The sequence below is a fragment of the Aythya marila genome (assembly GCF_965140915.1).
Source record: "Aythya marila genome assembly, chromosome: 16".
NCBI classification, from domain to species: domain Eukaryota; kingdom Metazoa; phylum Chordata; class Aves; order Anseriformes; family Anatidae; genus Aythya; species Aythya marila.
Genome location: NC_139057.1, coordinates 2,482,454 through 2,501,692, shown reverse-complemented (window position 1 = coordinate 2,501,692; position 19,239 = coordinate 2,482,454). Strand labels below are relative to the sequence as shown.

Here is a 19,239-nt window from a genome sequence, read left to right as displayed (position 1 = left end):
GACTGGAGCACGAGCTCTGGAGTCACTTGTTTAGGTCCAACCCCAGGCACTGAACAGGGTCAAAGCCTCATCTCCTTAACTTTAAGGTGTCAGGTAAATATTAATGCAGCTTTTGGCAACGATGAGAAATTACCAGCTGAGCAGTTTAAACTCTTGAACTCCGAGGAGCTGGTGGGTCTCCTGCCAGCCAGCAGCTTTTGCAGTGAGCAGAGCTGTACCACTGTGCTAAATTAAGCATTGCATCTGGGTTCAAGCTATCATTGGCTTTATTTTGCCACTAAAAATAGCAGTGAAAGCTGCATACGTTTTAAGTGGGCGTACTAATCTGTGGAGGGGAAAACAGCTCAGTGTTGGATTAGTGTTATTTCCTCTTAAACTTCAGCTCCCCATAGCTGGAACACAGCCTGAGCATCAACGGGATGACAGGAGGCTAAACTGGCCAGCTATTTCTAGGCTTTTTTTTTATTATTATTAAAGTTGGTTTGACTAGCAGTAGTCCCAAGCGATGCCTGTCACCAACAGAGGGCACTCCTAACCTCTGGTAAAAACCCACTTGAGCAAAGCTTTCAGTTGCTCCTAATCTCACGGCTTGCTGGAGATGCAAACAGGGAGTTTCTGCCCTAACAGAATAGTTATTGTGTAGTCTTGCAGTACTGACAGTAGTAGGTCTAGCACAAGCAGACCAGCAGGAAGGGCTGTGAGAGCATGAAGAAGGAATGTCTTTGCTAACAAAACCCAGAGGAGGTAATTAAGCGTGGAATATGATGTGTAGTGTCTTGTCTCGCTTTGTCTTCTCAGAGTGACTTTTTTCATAGCAGTTGCCAATACTAAATATTAGAAGCTCACCTGATCCTTTGTATTACTTCTAGTGAAAGGTGCGTAATTACCTGTGTTCATCATAGAATGGGAAGGGTAGTTGTTGAGAAGCTATTCAGTCATCAGTCCTGTATACAATTAATCTTTACTGCAGGATTTTGAAGTCAAGAGGCATGCTGTTAAGTGCACAGCTCTGTGCTTAGTCTTGTTAAAGTACTTAGGAAATGTTTTTAGCTTCTGTAGTAGCTGTGGCATTAAGTCTCGGTCAGATGAGAGAGTATTAAACATACAGACGACAAAATAACTTGAGGAATTCCTTTCTGACTTTGCGCTACCATCTAGAATAATTCCCCTGTGTAGTAATTCCTTTGCTAAATGATTAGTGAAACACTTCAGTTCTTCAGAGCTGAAACATTGCTTTCTCCACCACTTGTGCTGAGTTTTGGTTGTTCTCAAACAGGGCCAGTGAAGAATGCTGGCATCTGATGGAATTTCTGAGGAAAAGATTTTTATTAAACTAGGGAGTGTAAATTCCAGATTTTCTAATCATTTATCTGGGGCCTCTAAAATTCATTTTCCCTTTCTTTAAGTTATAATGCAAAAATCTTGATGATGAGCACTCTTTTTCTACCCCTTTAGGGAACATCAAGCAGGGAAAGTAGGGAAGCATAATATAGGAATGGGCTGAATCAAAGTAGAGGTGGAGAAAGTGCTAAGCAGCTGTGTACCCACACTGCTATGCCACCTCTCTGAATGGTGTAGTAACTTGTGTTCTGCTTTTTTTTTTTTTTAAGTTGGCACAGCACTGAAGGTAGAGGTAGTATGTTTGGTCAGGCAGAGCTTTTTCTTCCTCAAATTGAGGAAACTAGTGGCGAAGCAGCAACTCCCAGCTGTCTGTTCTGCTCCATCAGAAGCTGTGGCTTGGACTGGCCAGAAGGAAAAACACCCTTAGAAAACTTCAGGAACGTGCTGCTTGTATCTGCACCTGATCAGAACATGAAATGTTTGGCTGCAGTAGGCATCTGGAATGCACGTTGCATATAAATTGTGTATATTCTATTAGAACTAATTTTATAGAACAGCATTTTGTTTCCTGGATCCCTTCCGAATGGGACAAATAAAGGTGCGTCATTTTGTCTTTGACTTTAGCACTTAATGTTTTTATTTCTTTTTCATCCTTCCACCACACTTCCCTTCCCTAGCATGGCTTCTGGCTTGACTCCTCTGTGAAGCACTGTTCAGAAATCCCAAGGAACCTTGGACTAGGCAAGACAAAGAATTACGACAGCATGTGGAGTGTACCAGCCAAGGAATGGCATGAATGGCTGGACGAGCACTCTCTCTGCTTGACTTGTAACATGCTAGGAGATTTAGTTAACAAAACTGACACTTTTTTAATTGCTGCAACTCATTAATGCAACTTAATTACAGTTATATCACCCCTTTCCTAGTCCCTGTTCCCTCCCATCCAAGTTATCCTATCACAGAAATGCCTTCCAGCAAGAAGCTGTTGGGACTGTGCCCGAAGCGTGGCTGTGTGGTGAAGAAAGCAGGAACAAAAATGTGATCCAGGAGGAACCAGGGGTGTTTTCCAGGGTCCTGCAGCAGGTAGCAGTTGTGCATACGGTTACACCAGTGTTAATTTAATGTGGATGGGCAAACCCAGAGTAAGCTACAGCTGCTCTGAGAATGGCTTGGCACATTGAAATGGGGCTAAGCTCCGTGCTGAGTAAAGATTTGGTGCTTGTGCTAGTTTTTTTTAGCTGTTTAGCATTTATAGTATTTAAGTCACAGAACATTGAAGTCAGTTCTTACTACTAAGGAGTGAATAACTGATAAAGAGTAGAGGAGGGGAAGAGAGTCCTGGGTGAGGGGAAGAAAGGGAAGAGCTCTCATCTATAACTTAAAAAAAAAAAAAAAGTGGAGGGTGTGCAAGGAGCCTAAACAACTCAAATGCAAATAGCCCTTACCTAGTTCTATACAGGCAGGGAAGACTTGAGGTTGTGTTAAGGGATTTAGGCTCTTTCCAGAACAAGGGAAAGGAGAAGGGAAGAAACTAACTACAAAACATGAGATGTCCCAGGGTGTTATGGTGTTTCCTTCTCTATGGATCTGTGGCAGAAGGAAGCAGCTCCGACTTCTACTGTATCTCTTGAGAGAGGCTCCTGGTGAACTTCTTCTGCCTGAGGTCTTCAGGCCACTGCCATCTGTTGGCGAGTACCACCAGGCTATGGTAGGAATGGTTCATCAGGGCACTTGTAGAGTTAAGAACAGACTGCGTGGTCATCCTTCGGTGTACATTCATTGCATATGAAAAGAAGAGAAGGAACAACAAATGGAATGGAGTTCTCCATCCTGCATTTCCTCTGCTGGAGATCCAGGCTACAGGGGATTTTTTCCTGCAGCACCTTTGGAGTGCAAGATTTATCCATCCTCTGGCTCTTCTTTATTTACGCAGGCCTGTAGAGGAAAAAGTGAGGCAGGGCATCAATATGGAGCTCGTATTAAACTTGAGTTAAACTGTGAAGACGAGGACAAAATTGGTTCTGTTTTTTCCCCGTTGTGGGCTTTTAAATACAATGGGTTACAAATGAGGAATAGGACTGAGATCAGAGGTAATGGGGTTAATTAGTGTGCAAGTTTGGAAAGAATGTTATGGATATACCAGACCTGAATATACTGCAGTTAGATGAAGGAATAGTTATGAGCTGTAGTGTTAGGTCCATGGATCTTCAGCCTTTGGAGCTGCTTAAAATTTGGTTAGGAATTTTAAAAGCTAGGGGCATCTCTGGAATAAGGTAGCTTCTTAAAGCACATCACTGCAATTTCAGTGCTGAAGCATCAGTATAAGCATATCTACTTTTGTAGCCAGCATTAAGGATGAGTGAAGGCTTTCAGCTGAAACATCACCTCTTAAACATGCAGCTTCAGGTTGATCAAAACAGTTTGCAAATTCAGGTTGATATTCAGCAAATGTTTTTGTTGGGGGGAAGGGGGGGAAGTCTACCTAGAAAGAAAAGCAGAAGGATTTTGATGTATGTAGTGTTGTATTCTTTTTTTCCAAAGTGGGCTTAGTATCTTGGTCATTTAAAAAAAAAAGTTTGGAGGAAAAAATGAATCCTAAAGAAGTTTTAGTTTTTCCCACTCCCTCCCACGGTGTTTCAGTCTGGCTATTTGCATACTTGTACCTCTCAGAAGAGCTGAGAGGTACAAGTTTATCTACTGAAAAAAACACTTTAATGCAGTTTAAGTGGGTGACTGTTGTATGGGGTTTACTCCTCTAATTCAGCATGCTCACAGCTGCTTTGTGCCTGGGGCTAGCAGGCAGGCTGCAGTGCAGAAGAGCTGCTGAGGGGTTATTAAAGGAAGCAATTACCCCTGAGAGCCTTGGATCCCTAATCAAGCAGTGCCTCCTGTTGCTACCCTGTCAATACTGGTGTCTCCATCTGATAAAAGTCACACCCTTGGTTACCCTCTGGCCCTTTCCAGTGGTAGATCTAAGGGAAGCAAAGTCAGTGAAATCTGGCTCAATAAATAAAGTTACATCGATAACTTATGAGCTTTACGAGAGTATTCAGTGTGCCAGGTTGTGCCCATGTTGTGGACAGGAGCCTTACAACTGTGCAATTCATTATGGGTCATGTAAGTGTGGTGTTCAAAGGCAGGGAGATGTATTTATTATTTGTATTTATTGCCCATCTCTCTACATTTTAAGTAGAGGCTACTTCCCATCATCCAGCTAGCTCTTGGTTTTGCAATAAATTACGTACAGAATCACGTTATGAGACTAATCTGTATTGTAACTGAGCTTACCCAGTACTGAAACACATTGAGAGAATGATGTCAAAGGCCTGAATGGATGCAGCAGGCAGGAAGTGCTGACAAGTTATCGGATGATCTGGGCCTCCTACTGTCTTGGCAGGCATTGCAGGGTACTGGGAGATAACAGCTTTAGTCAAACTTCAAAGCTGGTTGTTAACCCTTCCATGGTTATAATGTGATCTCTCTTGCTTCAAATGGGAGCTCTGTTACTGCAAATGACCAAGAAAAGCAGCCCTGATGCCTTTTGCAATGAAGCCTAAGAGGAGATGGTAGTGGAAACAGGCGTGGCCTGAATTTGGTCTTTAGCTAAGGAAAGGCGAGAGCTCAGTCTTTCCTTCCTTCCTGAAATCTCATTGGGAATGTTCTCTTTTGGTCTCAGGAGAATTACTTTGGCTTTAAATAACTGCTTTATTATCCTGTGGTTAAGTACTTTCACCCAGAAAGTCATACACTAAAGATTTAACTTCCATCAAGTAGCCTAATATTTTATTATTAATTAGTGCAATGTGGTGGTGAAAGTATTCTTACACAGAAAAACTTCCAGAAGGCTTTCTTAAGCCTGTGACTTGAAATAGGAGTTATCCCACTCAAAATCCCCTAAAGTCAATGACATGCACAACAGAAACAGTTGTGGAATCTGAAATAACTGTATTTATAGAACAGTGCCACTGTGTGAGTGGTGGAGAGGCTAATTAAGATGAAGAATCCTCAAAATCATGCGGTTGTAAGCACCAGTACAAAACTGTTATTTCAAAGAGAAATAACACCTGGCTTTTATCACTTGTGTGGCGTTCTGTTAACTTCCTTGCCACTGAAGTGAAGGAGTTCAGCTTGAGATAAAGCTGGGTGATAACTGGATTATGGGCTGGAAGTATCTGCTATCAGTAACAGTGTTGGGAGGTGTTTTTTTCAACCTAATTCAAGGTAAAGGTATGTGAAAGGTATGTGAGAGCATCTTTCAGTGCAGGGGGTAGAAGCTGAAGGCCAGAAGTACGGGTGCACACTTTTAAATGCCAAATTTAGCAGCTGATAACCACGGAAGTACATTACCAAGGAACACATTCTACTTCGAACTTTGACAGTGTATTGAAAAGTTACTTGACTCAGAGGCTGGGTAGTCAATACGGGAGCAGGTCTAGTCCCAGATTTAAGCAATGCATACCAGCGTAGGCCAATGTCACTGTTCTGGGGGGCCTTCAGAGTATGGAAATCCCTAATTTGGAGAGAGAAAGTAGGGAAATATGCAAGCCAAGACAAGGGAGAGGACACAGAAGAGAGGAAGGAGTGCGATCTCACTGGAAAAGGACAGGTAAAACTAGGTTGTAGAGGGTAATGTAATTAGACAGGGAATGAATGAAAGCGATTCTGTTAGACAGTTGTGGCAACAGGACAAGATCATCATCAGGACAAACTGACTACTGTCAAATGGGGTGATGCCATCCTAAAATTAAAAATGGAAGTTCATAGCTGCAGTTAGCTCAGAGTCAGTTGTAAAATGTACTTGGTTTCATTCAGGGCTTCCATCAACAAAAAGGAGAAAAAAAACAAAGCACATGCTCCTGACCCCTAGCTGCTCTAAAAATTAAACTTGAATTTGGATGTATTTGTTGTTTTGCATCTTCTTGGAAGGATACAGAATGTTTTCAGCCATCATTAAATGACTTTCATAGCGGGACAAGGGCAGCTGGCCCTCAGTGCCCCATGTTGTAAAACTCTATAGCATCGTTAGCTGAGAATCAGGTAGGTATCTACTGGTATCTACTCCTACTCCCACTCCTGCATGTGGAAGAGAGGCAATAACTAGTCTGGAATAAACAAAAATTAGTGTTTGGCTGCTGTGAAATTTATAGAAGGTCATCTTATCTACTCCTTAGCAGCTGTTTTCACCTCTAGTTAGTCAGGAAAGAAATATTATATTGTGCTGGCAGAAGCTATCAGTGTGTGAGTGATGGTCTGAACAATGGAAATGAACAGAATTAGCTGTGCACTTCAGTAGCTTACCATCTTATTAAGACCCTTGTAAGGAAGTTTTACATTGCTAGCTTCTCAGTGGGGATTACCATCTCCCCATACAGAAAACTTCATAATTACCAGCTTTTTTTCACATACGGAATTGTCATTTTAAGTAAAAAAGCAACCCAAGCCCCGTACTGTAAAAGCACACCGCTGCGTCAAGCCAATAAATCAGGGAGCTGCCTACAGAAGTTCCACGGCTTCTGCAGACTGTAGGAAGTTCCATCCCACTGTGACAAAATGAGAGGGAAATCAATATTTAATCTCCTGTAGCATCTCTTCTAATAATGCTATTGCACCCCCAAAGTTAACAGGGAATTTAACTGCTTTGCAGCAATGACTTATTCTTCTGGTCTTGTGCTACGTTACAGGGCGACACCTACAGATTTATCTGCGGGTAGTTTTTCTTCTTCCAACCCCACTTTTCTCCTCCATCTTCCCATCTTTCTTTTTGGCAGAACTCTCTACTAATATTATTCCCCAAAACAACCTTCCTGGGTGGCTGCTTTTACAAATTCCTGCAGATTGAACTGCCTTCTGGCAGCTTGATGCAAGAAGCACAAAAAAATCACTCTTATTGCTGCTTTAGATGGATAATGCTAGCCTTTGTTTGAGATTCTCAATAAGTACCAGCTTTAAACTGGACTGTGTAGAAGTGCACTCGTGTGCCGTCAGCAGTGGAAGGAGAGGAGCTGAGGGCAGAAGCAGGACTTCAACAACAGCTCTATTACACTGGTGTGAGAGGAGCTGCTGAGGATGCCTCCCTTTCCTGCTCCCCCCTCTCAGCTGAGCTCTTGGGATGGCACAAATAAAGCTGCTGTTCTTGTGGGCAACAGAATTCCAACGCAAATGAAACCTGAAGAGCAAACTTGCCCTGTCCTGCATACAAATTAATACTCATTTTTATTTGCTGGTGTGTTAGCTTTGCTCCTTACAGGCTCTCTAGAAGCATGGGCAGATACAGAGGGAAACTGTTACAAGAATCAAAGTTCGATGTGCTGTTACAGGAGGATGCCCGGTGATCAAAACTGCGTGGATGCACAAGTCTAAGTTCAGTTGTGACTGCCCACAAAGCTGAGATATGGCTTAAATAACTAGAAGCTGCATTTATTTTACCCTGGTAGAGATCTGTCGTTGAGCCTGACATGCCATAATTTAACTTTAGGATTGAGAATCATACTCTGCTGTTCCTCTGGCTTATTCTCAACATTCACTTATTCTCAGCTTCCTCACAGCTCCCACCTGTACCTGCTCAGGCAGCATTCAAAGCCTCTCTCTGCTGAAAAGCATCCAGTAGCTTGTTTACAATAGCATCCTGCAGCTGGCCCAAGTGCTTCCTATAAACCTCACTGCCATCAGCCAAGCTTTGCCCTGGAAACCAGGGGCTGAGCAGAGGCAGCTTCACCCCTTCTGGTGTTCTGCAACTTGTTTGTTCCTTCCATGCCTGAAAAGCCTGCTGGAGAAATCAACCTGCGAGGAGGAAAAACCCCAAACCAATGGCACCCCTGAGCCATCAAGCTCAGAGGCATGCACAGCCTCTTAGCGTAGGAGACGATACTTACAGGTATGTCTGCTTGAACAAAAGGTTGGTGGGTTTTTCATTGACATGGTAGAGAGGAAATGGATCAAATCCACCAATGAAATCAACTGAAAAAAAAATCAGAACTCAAATAAACAAACAAACATGGCCAGAAAGTTGGAAGGAAATGAAAGGAAAAGTCGGTTCGTGTCATGGCATAACACAAAAATCAGTGAGAACAGAAAAATGATTCTTCAGGTATGGATTGCCAGGTGGAAAGTTCTCCCTCTTTTCCTGGATGGATCCCCGAGGCTGGACAAGCACGCCAGAGAGGAGATTCAGCTAATGTAGAACCCAAAGCAGAGAGCTAACAAAAGACCTAAACCAAACAAAGCTCCAGAAAAACGAGAGGACCTCCCTCAGCCTTCTCGGGTATTGCTGCCATGCTGTGACTTCACAGGGAAGGGAGCTGCCAAAGCCTCGGCCGTTCAGCAATGTGCTGAGAGAAGGAAGCTGGGGGCTGGCTCGTGAGTAAATGCCAGCAGAGAATTTGGCAGCACAGCAGTCCCCGTGAAGGTTATATACTGAAGTGGGAATTTTCTTGCTCCATTTGTCTTTCCTGCAAGACAGACGACAGCAGCTTTGGAGAGCTGCGAATACCCCATTGTCTGCAGCTCTGCTATTTTTCAGGTCCCCTCTGCCAGCTCCATTTCTTTAAATTGTATACAAGTCGGAACAATGCTTCCCTTCTCCAGTACTCACAGAAGGGCAATGTAACTAAACCAGGAATGTTTTAAGGGACAATTCCCCTTAGTAACCATGGAGCAGTTTTCCAAGTCTCTCTTAGTTCCCCTGAAATTAGGCCAAGTCTGCACTACCAAGCTTGGCCAACACAGCAGGGTCAGCACAGGGATGATGTGGTGCGGTTTGTGATCGACCTAGAAAGCCCTGCAAAAACCTTTAAAACATATCCAGCTTAGACTCCTCTCAATGCCAAGTTAGAGCATCTTGTTTGGAAGTACAAAAGCTATCCCATCCATATATAACTGGCATGTTATTAACTATATAAATGCCTGTTCATTTTCCTTTCCTGAAGGTGGCACTATAATTTTAGATTTTAGCTCTATACATTTTATAAAAAAAAAAAAAAAAAAAAAGAAAAAATGTTTATTAAATATATAAGAAGTGAAAAAAAAAACTCTAAAAATATATTTAGAAACCCAAGGAGGATGTACCCTCACAAATTCCATCTTGATGGGTAGCCTCATGCTGACACTGTGGTTCTGGAACAACTGTGAGTTAACGGGTGAAATCTCTAAAGATTCTAAGCAAACTTGGGGGGATCCTTCCCAGCACTTCCAGTGAGATTGAACTTTACTTAGCCACTTAAAAAAAACTGTGAGTATTTTAAAATTGAAACAGTTGGCAGTTTTAAAAGAACAGATGCTAACTATATTACCTCAATTGTGCAGCATCTAAATTAGGAAGGCTTCTTAATGACATGCAATTTACAGTAACTGTCTGTTACCTTTAACAAAGTCATCTCATCTCAGCACCCAACCGTGGAAGCACCCAAAAGCCAAGTCTCTTAAAGAGAAAGTCTGAGCTGTGGTTCTCTGTTGCTACCACCAAGACATCTCAGTGCATCCGGACACCTGAAATACTCTTGCCCACGGTTCAGTGTTAGTAGGTCCCTACTGCTGTGTTTTCTCATGAAAATCACGTTAGCATGAGCTTCCTGATTAATGTGCCTCAGCACTTGTAATTACTTCATGCTGCATATCAAAGGAACATTTAAAAGAAATCACAAATGGAAGAGAAAATTAAAACGCAGCTCAAATTCGTTCGGGTCACTGGAAGGATCTACCACTGTGAGTGTGAAATATTGATGGTTTGTCATTGTTAATTATTCAAGCTGGCATTTTAACTCCAAGCTGGGAAACTGGGAGGAAAAAGGAATTTGTTAGTGGAAGAAAAAATAAAAAGTATCCTGGAATTAACAACCCTGTGTTTCTAGATAATACTTCCTTCCATGTGACTGCCTCTCCTACCAGATCCCTCCCATAAAAATGAGCTCTGTCAAGTTACTACCTTGCAATATTAAAAAGAGTCTCACAATTCAAGCTATTTAGCTACCAGAAGAGCTATCGGATATTTTTTAAAATATTACTTATAACAAAGTGCCTTCACTAAGTGCAATTCCAAGCTCTGAACAAATAATCAATAAAGCCAAATGAGTTCAGCTGCACAGGAAACAACAGCAAAACACGAGGACAACTCAGATAAGCAATGCAGCTCATCTCGCCCGTATGAAATCAACATTCTTCACATACTTTCAAATAGTCAGCTCAAAGCTGTTATTTTTCAGCTACCATCCATGCCAGCTGCTCTTTAAAACAACAGAGCTACTTGCATAAACCCGACAAAAATCTTAAGGAAGTGATATTTGGGTATAAAGCCTTTGAATCAGATCCTTACCTGGAGTGAACTGGCCTAGACCCACTGATTTCAGTAAGAATATTCCAATTTAAACATTCTGAATTCAAAAACAGAAAGGCCAAAAAAAAGCAGAATTCACATTTATTTGAATCCCTATTTGATCCCTACGCATCCATTTTTTGTTTGCAAAAGTATTGGTCTCAAGGAGATTTTGAGAGGGGCAGTCATACAGGACCAGGCTACAGGTGTCTGGATAGATCCCGCAGACCCAACCATCCTTATGAATTCTCTGAATTTTTGCTCTTTTCTGACCCATCACAGTGAAGATATGACACTTGAGAGAGTTGTCAACCAAACACGAGAGTCAGCTCCATCATCCTTCCCGTAATTCAGATGCAGTGCTTCTTCTGCTTTTAAATTAAGTGGTCAGGATGGTTCCTGGCAAGAAATCTCATGCTCTGCTTCATCCTCAGCTTATGGCACATGATACTCAGCAGGTGGCCCAGCTGAGTACCAGGCTTTGCTGTAGTTTCTCCTGCTTAAATTTCAGTGGCATTACTCTTCAGCTATAGAAGCCTGAGAACAGAAGAAGCTGCCCAGTTTCTCTGAAGCCTAGCCTGAGTGAGTAGCTAACACCACGCTTTTTTTGTGTTGGAAGAGTAGCCAGATTACAGCATGTAACACTTAGTGACGTGGGGAGAAATATCACACAGTAAAAACGGCTGATCCTTGCAAGGTAGGCAGGACAATGTCACATAAAGAGAGAGATGGAAAGTAGTCTGATGACAACTTGTTCTTGATAGATGAACATCTGAGATAGAAAGCAAATTTAATAAACCCTTTCCAGGGGATCTGTTGATAAATACTTACAGCTGTCTTCTTCTTCTGTAAAAACACTAACAACATAACAGGCGTAGACAAAGCCCACCAGCTGGAAAATAGAGAGAATAAATCATTTCAGCATCAATCTTACACGGCTGGTCAAAACCCACTTGGCATGACGTTAGCAGCCAATATTTATTCTCCACTTGGCAGCACTACTGTAACGGTGGAGCCAAGTCATATTGGCTGTGAGGTGGGGAGTACAGGTGGAGGCTTAGAGGAGGACACTGCTGGGAGCAGACTCAAAGCTCAAAACTTGACCCATCCTCACCTTCAGATCGCGACCCGCTGTCACTAGAATGGTTGGCAAGAACATGGGCTGGCTTTGTTGATATTGAAACTAAGTTTATGCTTTCTAAGTGCTAAGTTCATGCTCTGTAAGAAGTGACGGGGATGTAGGAACTGAGGGAACGTTTTAGACAGACCTCTACATACAGGGATAGGTTTTATTACCAGAGGTTCAGGTTTTATTAACAGAGGTTCAGCTCCTCAGCTCTGTATTCCTGTGATAAGGGGAATGAAAGGGAAGAGAAATTACACTGGTGTAGGAGCAATCAAAAGATGTGAGCAGTTTTTATGCAGATGAGGTAGAAACTTAGTTAACCATGAGAACAGTGCTGCACTGGCAGCAACGTTCAGAGCCACTGAGATCTTTTGTAATGTAGGCTTGGAGATCTGAAGTTCATTGGAAGGAAATCCCAGTCTTACTCTAGGTCCCCATTTTCTAAGGGTCTTTCTATGGAAAATAAACACTGCTGCATGGAGTAATCAAGCATTGGGCCTGCAAAGTAAACGGGCTGGGGCATGGTGAAAAACAAGCAAGACGGTAGTGATGGTCTTACTTCACAAACTGCAGAGGCTAGCAGGAAACTGCCAGCTCCTGGGAGGAGGGTGGACACGGGGAAGGAGCAGTAACACAACGGGGTGCCTCTCAAATAGCCGTCCTGGTGTGGCACGGCCCTCATGTCAACCCATTGCTCGGAGCAGTGTTTCGAGCAGAAAACTAGAGTGAACGTTAAAAAAGCAATTTATGGGAGCCCAGCGGGTCTATGCTTAGTTGATAGAGCTTTGTAGGAGCTCTGAAGTATCCGAACTGCCGTGTTCAATTTCAGTAGCAAGTTGTTACCCAGCCTGAAAAGAGAAATAAGCTTTTGGTACTGTGGGAATTAAGCATTCTAGATTCAGCAAGGTTTTATTTTGCTCTGCCTTCTTCCTGGTAATCAAATATCCTCTCCATCCTTCATTTTACATCTTTACATAGCACCCCACTTAGCGAGATCTTGGTTGACAGTAACCGTATTAGTAAAGTTATTGTGAGGCGTAATTGTTTTCCACTGTGAACTCAATTCTCCTGAACAAGAGCTAGGATGTAACATGCAGTGACTCACTCCAAGGGAAGACAGAATGATGCATGGTGAAGCTCGGAAAGTAGAGTCCATTCATTTTTAATATGACAGAAAAATACATCACAGCAGAAAACAAAAGGCAAGATAATGAGATTTCTACTGGGGAGTTATAAGGCATTCTTGATTTCTCCAGCTCTCCCAGACAAAAGAGACCTTGTTGGACGGGAATGGAATATTTCTGTAGCATCATCAAACCCTGTATTGCCTTTACATCTCCTATAATCATCCAAGAGACGAGCCAGCTCTGGGTGGGCCCTATGGAAACACGTCCCCGTACCTCAGTGCAGTAGAGGTAGCTCTGACATTTTTTGAGTTTGAAGGTCCAGCCATTTGTATTTCACAAGAGATAAAGGCCAAATCACAGGGCTGACACACACACAAATATCCAAGCAGGGAAGATGCATCTTGAATGCATGCTCTGATTCCAGAGGAGCTCGAGGAAGGCTTTCTCCTTCCCCAGATTTTCTGTCATGCCCCAGAGCAGGAACTTTGGATTAACAGCCATGCAAAATGGCATCAATCATCCACTATTATTATATGCTATAACATATGCACACAAACCTTATCTAAGGTTGCCATTCCTGATATCTGGGTCAGGGAACTCCTAATTCCAGCTCTGTTGGAGCGGAAAGTTTTGTTTTTATTTCCTGATAAAAGTTTCAAACTGACGTGACTGATGTTAAAATTTTTCTTTGCATTTACCTTATAACCCATTCCTTCTTGACAAGAGTTTCATCAATAATAAATTGCTTATTCAGCTGAACATTTTTTTTTATTCAAATAATTTCTGCAAGTCTTGCAGCCTGCCCAGAGTAGGAGATTTTCCATGGCAAAGGAGGGAAGAGACCTACAAGATAAATGTGAGCACATTTTTACACTGGCTGACCTAAACTGTAATTAACCGTATCACCTCAGGGGTGATGTGAGCTCCTGGGACTCCCTGCATCTTGCTTCCTGCGTGAATTGTGAATGAAGCAGTTACAGAGAAACGCCGTTCCTATCGCCCAGTTGTTCTCAGTCTGCTGGAGCACGCCGTGAGTAGACTCCAAGAGACAGCAGTGGTTCCCTTCTGACTGCATTCTTGATGAAGATGTGTCAAGCCCCCAGACACCACCACAGTTATCAGTAATTAACACTGAGCAGAAGGCTTCAAAGGCCAAGAATTCAGAAGTAATTTTGCTCTTGCTCAAAACGCCATCTTCATTGCTGATTTCAGTAAGAGGGCTTTAAGCTCTTCTATCCCAGGGAAATAAATAGCAGGAATTCTTAGATCTTTGTGAATCACATAGGAAAGGTGGAAGAGGAGGGGAGAAGTCAGTGATGTAAAACGACACTAAGCTATTGCTCTAATTCCCCAAAGAATGTTCCCGGGCTTTAGCCTCTGCTGCTGTTTCTCCACTTGTTCTGCGTGTTCAGTACCAGCTTCCTCCAGGCTGCACAAGTATCCGATTAAGCTTTTTATTAGGAACACATGTCGCAGGCAGGTGTGTTCAGTCAGCCTGTCGGACAGCCTGGGAACGCACACGCTGCCGAGCAAGGGAGAGGATGGAGCGAGGGGATGGAGCTGGGATGTCCCAAGCATTGTGCCGGCCGATCAGCAGAGCAGAAAAGGCAGTACGTGTTCCTAAAGAACAAGGAAACAAACCAGTTCCTCGTTCGTCTGAAGCTAACTTTTAAATACTGAGTTGAAGAGTGTTCATGGAAGAGCAGCACTGAGGTAAAGGACTAGAGGCACAAAGACTGAATTACAGGAAGATCTAACGGGAGGGACCAGCTGGCTGCAAGTGTACAAAATACTTGAAGGATGGGAAGGCAAATTTTAGAAGGTGTTACTGCTGCTTGAATAAAATCTTAGCTTTGATCTGCATCTGTTCTGGTGAAGATTCTGGGCTCTTCAACTCTTCTCTCCAGAGAAAAGAGAAACTTCCCATTGCTTTTTTTTTTTTTTTTTCCCCACCACAGAGTATGTGCAGAATCTCCTTCTCCAGGGCAGATGTGCTCCAGGTTTCACTTCTAATCAGAGCTAATGAAGCATGTGTGCTCTCACTGAGAGACTGGGGGGGGAAATAAAGAGCCTTCTGACCAGTTCCCAAGCTACAAGAAAGCCAAACCCAGCCTGTGAGAAAGCTATTGTGGCCAGATAGTCAAAATGGAGCAAAATCCTTTGATTCCCTGACCTTCTTTACTCTTTGGATGCAATTACAACCACTGAAAATCTAGCTTCTGCCAACAGCAGAGCATCTCCTGCGCCTTGCTTCTCACATAACATCTGCTGTCAAAGCCTGAGCTGCCGCCTTCCTGGGAGCCTTCCAACCTGTCAGTCTGAGCGAAAGCAGCAGACAGGCAGCTCTCTCGGTTGGGAGGATATTTCCAATTTCCACCCCAATTCAACGAAGCCTGAGGAAAAGCCTAGACCTCCCCGCTCCCAGAACTACCATATGGGCGGCCCAGAGCTATGCCAGGTATTTCAGACCCAGAAATCACTCCTCTCCCTGCTGGCTGGCGAGCTGGGGAGATGCAAGATGAATCCTTGGTAAGATAAAAACAAAGCAGATTTTTTGACACTGGCTGCTGTTGCATTTCCTGATTACGTTCTTAGGATTAGTTTTACAGTTACATTTCTACACCAGTACAGACTTCAAGAGTTTTTGTTCTAATTGGAGCTTTTCCTCCGGTGTCTTCGGTGCTCAAGCACTGAGCAAGATTTTCATTCTGGGCCCTACAGCTACTCGTCTTGTGTGTGGTGACTGATGTACCCAAGTTTGATCCTGCTCCAGATTAAAGGAGCTGCTTTTGCCTTCGAGGGGTACAGACAAGCTCTGAACAAAAGCAGACTGAGACCTTATGCATCTTCCTCAAACGTACACCCAGGAGTGGGATAATATAGCCAGCAGGAGTCAAGACGACAGCTAGTACTGCAGTTGCCATGTGGGCTAAGGTTTGCTTTCCCTCTGCTTTGGCATGCACAATGAAATCCAGTGAGATGAGCTCAGCCTTCCCCAGGCACACAGCACGGTGCACTACAGGTCCTCGGGAGTCTCGAGGAATTGGGACTTTCAGAAAAGAAGTAAAGAAGTCTCCTCAGCTGGGTACTGCATAAAGAACATGGATATCACACTACTGTATCTGGAATTTAAAAAATAAATTAAAAAAAAAAAAAAAGGGAAAAAAAGAACTACCCAACAACTTCTAAAAACCACTGAACAAAGCAAAACCAGCAGAATGGGACAATTTTGCTTGTCCCTCCCCCTTAAAACGGTGCTGACTACTGAGGTCTCAAATGCGTGGGAGACGAGGAGGGAACTAGGTCATGTCCCTGGCTGCATCCCCCGAGCCATCAGCTCCTCCTCGTGGTTTTTGTGCTATCGATCTGGCCTCTCTGCCAGCCTGCTGCTCAGTACCTGCCTGGCGCTCTGGGAAGGACGGCAGCCTGTAATAAAATCTGCCTTAAAATGAGATAAAGAGCACAGAAAGAGATCCTGGCAGGGATCAAAGAGTTTGACCCTCAGAGACTAAGAAGGGAGAGAAGTGGCTGACTGGTTTCAGGCGAGGTCTGAGTGAGAATACGAAAAGGCTTCTTTCTGCCTTACCTCAGCAAAGCAGAGGGGAAAAGCTCTGTTTTTCCCACTACATGACAAAATTATATGAGCATTTCAGAGCTGGCAGGAGCTACAGGCCTGGGGCTTCAATATTCTGCTTTTATTACAGGACAAGCACAAATTTACCTCACTCTGCACAGCTCAGCCCATATGGCTTCCTTGCATACAAATATTTTACCCTCATTTCCAGGGTTTAGGATGTAAAAACCCACTGTGAGTTAAGTCTCAGGGAAAAGGATAGAGAAGATATTTACCTAAATCTTATTTTATCTTACAGTTCCCTCCTGTCTCCCCAGCTGGCCCCTTGTGGTGGTTTACAGATGCAGAGGAAGTACTGGCCTGTGCCCTGGGGGAAGCAGAAAACACTCCTGGAGACACAGCCTGCTGAGTAGCAGTGTGAGCACTGAGCTCAGGACCAGCTGCCTAAGTCAGTAAGACACCCTGAAACAAAGCCCTGTCCCGGTCCACGTCAGGACTGGTTGTTGGCTGGACCTTGAGCCTGGGACATGGTGCTTGTGGCAGCTCGGACGCATAGAAGGATGCTAACGGTGACACTTCTGCACTTCAGGTCCACCTGTTCTGACTTCAAAATGTGTTAGTTGTCTCACCAAAGTCAGGAACAGCACCAGATCAGCATCAATCCTGCTCCACCTAACAGCTCTTTATAAAAGAAAATGAGCTCTGATCTTCTGGATGCATTGGTTTTCCTTTCTCATACACGTGCATTGAAGCAACTCGCAGACACTTTAGGTCGGATCCTTTTCCCTGAAGGAAAACCCACCAAACATTACCAGCATAAAGCCTAACAGGGGCGCAGGGTGACTTGTTGCTGGCTGGTTGTGTGATGCATTACCCCACATGTTGGGCTGCTGCTGTGCATGTCCAATTTCTCTAGCAATATCATTCATAAGAACCCATGAACAAACAAATAAGAACATTTTCAAAGGCCTTTGCAATCAGATGATACAAACTGGGACGCAAAGTGTAGGCCAGCCTCTGTGCCTGGAAAAGACAAAGGGCATCTCCTCAGCAGTTGCTCAGGTGGGCTCAGCAGTGTACTCACCGCGATCAGGATCTGGAAGGAGCTGTGCATGACCTCGATGTACCGGTACTCCAGGGCACAGCCTATCACCGAGACGTACGAATGGCTGTCCAGTCCTTTGATGCCAGACATCGAAGCCTCCTTCCTTACGCAGCCGGGACCATTTTCACTCCACCACGACTGGTGCCGGGAGATGTTAAATGTCAAGAGTTCGCTGTCCTAGAGAGAAGAGTTGCAAAGAGACCTCCACTTACTCCAAGAGCATCTGATGTGCTGCCAGATGGGGGTCATTAAATCAATGGAAAACCTAAAGCTTCTGAGCTCAAGAAACACTAGCACTGATCAAAATACACTGATGTTAGATTTCAAATCTGGAAGAAAAAGGCAAATGAGAGCAGAATCTTGTGCTATGGGCATGGAAGCAACGCAGAGAAATGAAAGAGAGAAACTTCATCACCCCAAAGCAAATCTCAAAACCCAGCAGATCTTCTTGTGTTCCTAGCTTTTAACCCACTTACCAACTACCCTACTGTTTCTAACTGTCCCATTTCCTTCCACTCCTGACATCTGGTGTTTCTGCTTCTTCTGTTGACCCTAGCACTGACAGCCTCAGGTCAAGTTACCCAGCTGAGCTGACCTCAGTGACCGCTGCAGCTTCTTACAAACACTTTTGCTGCAATTCCTTATGAACTCTACCTCAAGAGAGGCTTTTTTTATTTTAGTCTGAGCTTCGCTAGTTCAATAAATAATGCCATTGTGGGCGTTACGTGGTGAAACATCACACAAGTAGTGCAGGAGTTGTGTGCAACCAGCTGCTGATTTCAAAATAACACACGAGAAAAGCATGAGACCTGCTGGAGCGTCCTGAGTGCTTTGGGATTTTGAGCCTATGGGACACAGCAAAGCCCTCCCTGCAGATGGCAAAACACAAACTGAGAGCTGGCAGAGTGGGTCAGGAAAGATCAGCCACATCGCTCCATAGATGAGTGCTAAGAGTGGTCACTCTGATGCAGAATCAGCCACAAGGGAGTGGAAGTTTTATTCCGAAGGTTAGATTACAAAACAGATCAGGCAGAGAAGTCATGCGTCTCTACAGGGTAGAAATATGTTTTGGATTCACACACCCAGCCAACTCTTTCTAAAGCTTTTAGCACCTATCCATGTGCTACTTGGCACTGGTCATGCCAGGGTCGTGCAGACCGCCTGCAGGAAAGAAGCAGCTCCCAGAACAGCAGCAGAGCTTGGGGTATTCACACTTCCTAACACAGGAATCCAAAACGTGGCAGCTCCTCTGCCTTAGTTTCCCACAGTCCAGAGGGAAAAATGGGATGAGAGCAGCGCGGGATGAGAGCAGCCACTCCAGGTTCTGCATTGCCCTCAGCCCAGAGGACTCGTCTCTGCTGCCCCGTACAGGCAGCGTAGCCAGGTAAGCCTGCAGATACACTTCTGCATACCCATGTTTGTATCCAGGGGCAAATTTGAGTTACAAGAGCAGAAAACCTGAATGCCAGCCAGTTAACTCATGAATAGAGACCGACCGCCCCAGCGCGCGCATTGTGTGGGTACCCTCCGCTGCACCACGGATCCTGAGAAACAGTTTGCAAAGCTGTTATTAAAATATGCTGCAGGAAGCACGTGTTAAGAAATGTGGACAATTAAGTGAGGAGGCAGCTGCCAAGTTCCCGACATAATCACTGCAGC

The 19,239-nt window shown here is 44.0% G+C and overlaps 1 protein-coding gene across 1 annotated transcript in view; it reads right to left on the bottom strand.

Annotated features, from left to right (window-relative positions):
• Window positions 1–1,828: 1,828 nt before the first annotated feature.
• NKAIN4 (sodium/potassium transporting ATPase interacting 4) overlaps window positions 1,829–19,239 on the bottom strand; it is a 45,657-nt gene continuing 28,246 nt past the window's right edge. The window contains exons 4-7 of the mRNA XM_082773537.1: window positions 17,560–17,757; window positions 11,480–11,540; window positions 8,214–8,298; window positions 1,829–3,276 (exon numbers count right to left, since the gene is read on the bottom strand). Of these exons, the coding sequence (XP_082629663.1) occupies window positions 3,267–3,276; window positions 8,214–8,298; window positions 11,480–11,540; window positions 17,560–17,757 (354 nt within the window). The 3' untranslated portion in view covers window positions 1,829–3,266. The remainder of the gene's footprint in view (window positions 3,277–8,213; window positions 8,299–11,479; window positions 11,541–17,559; window positions 17,758–19,239) is intronic.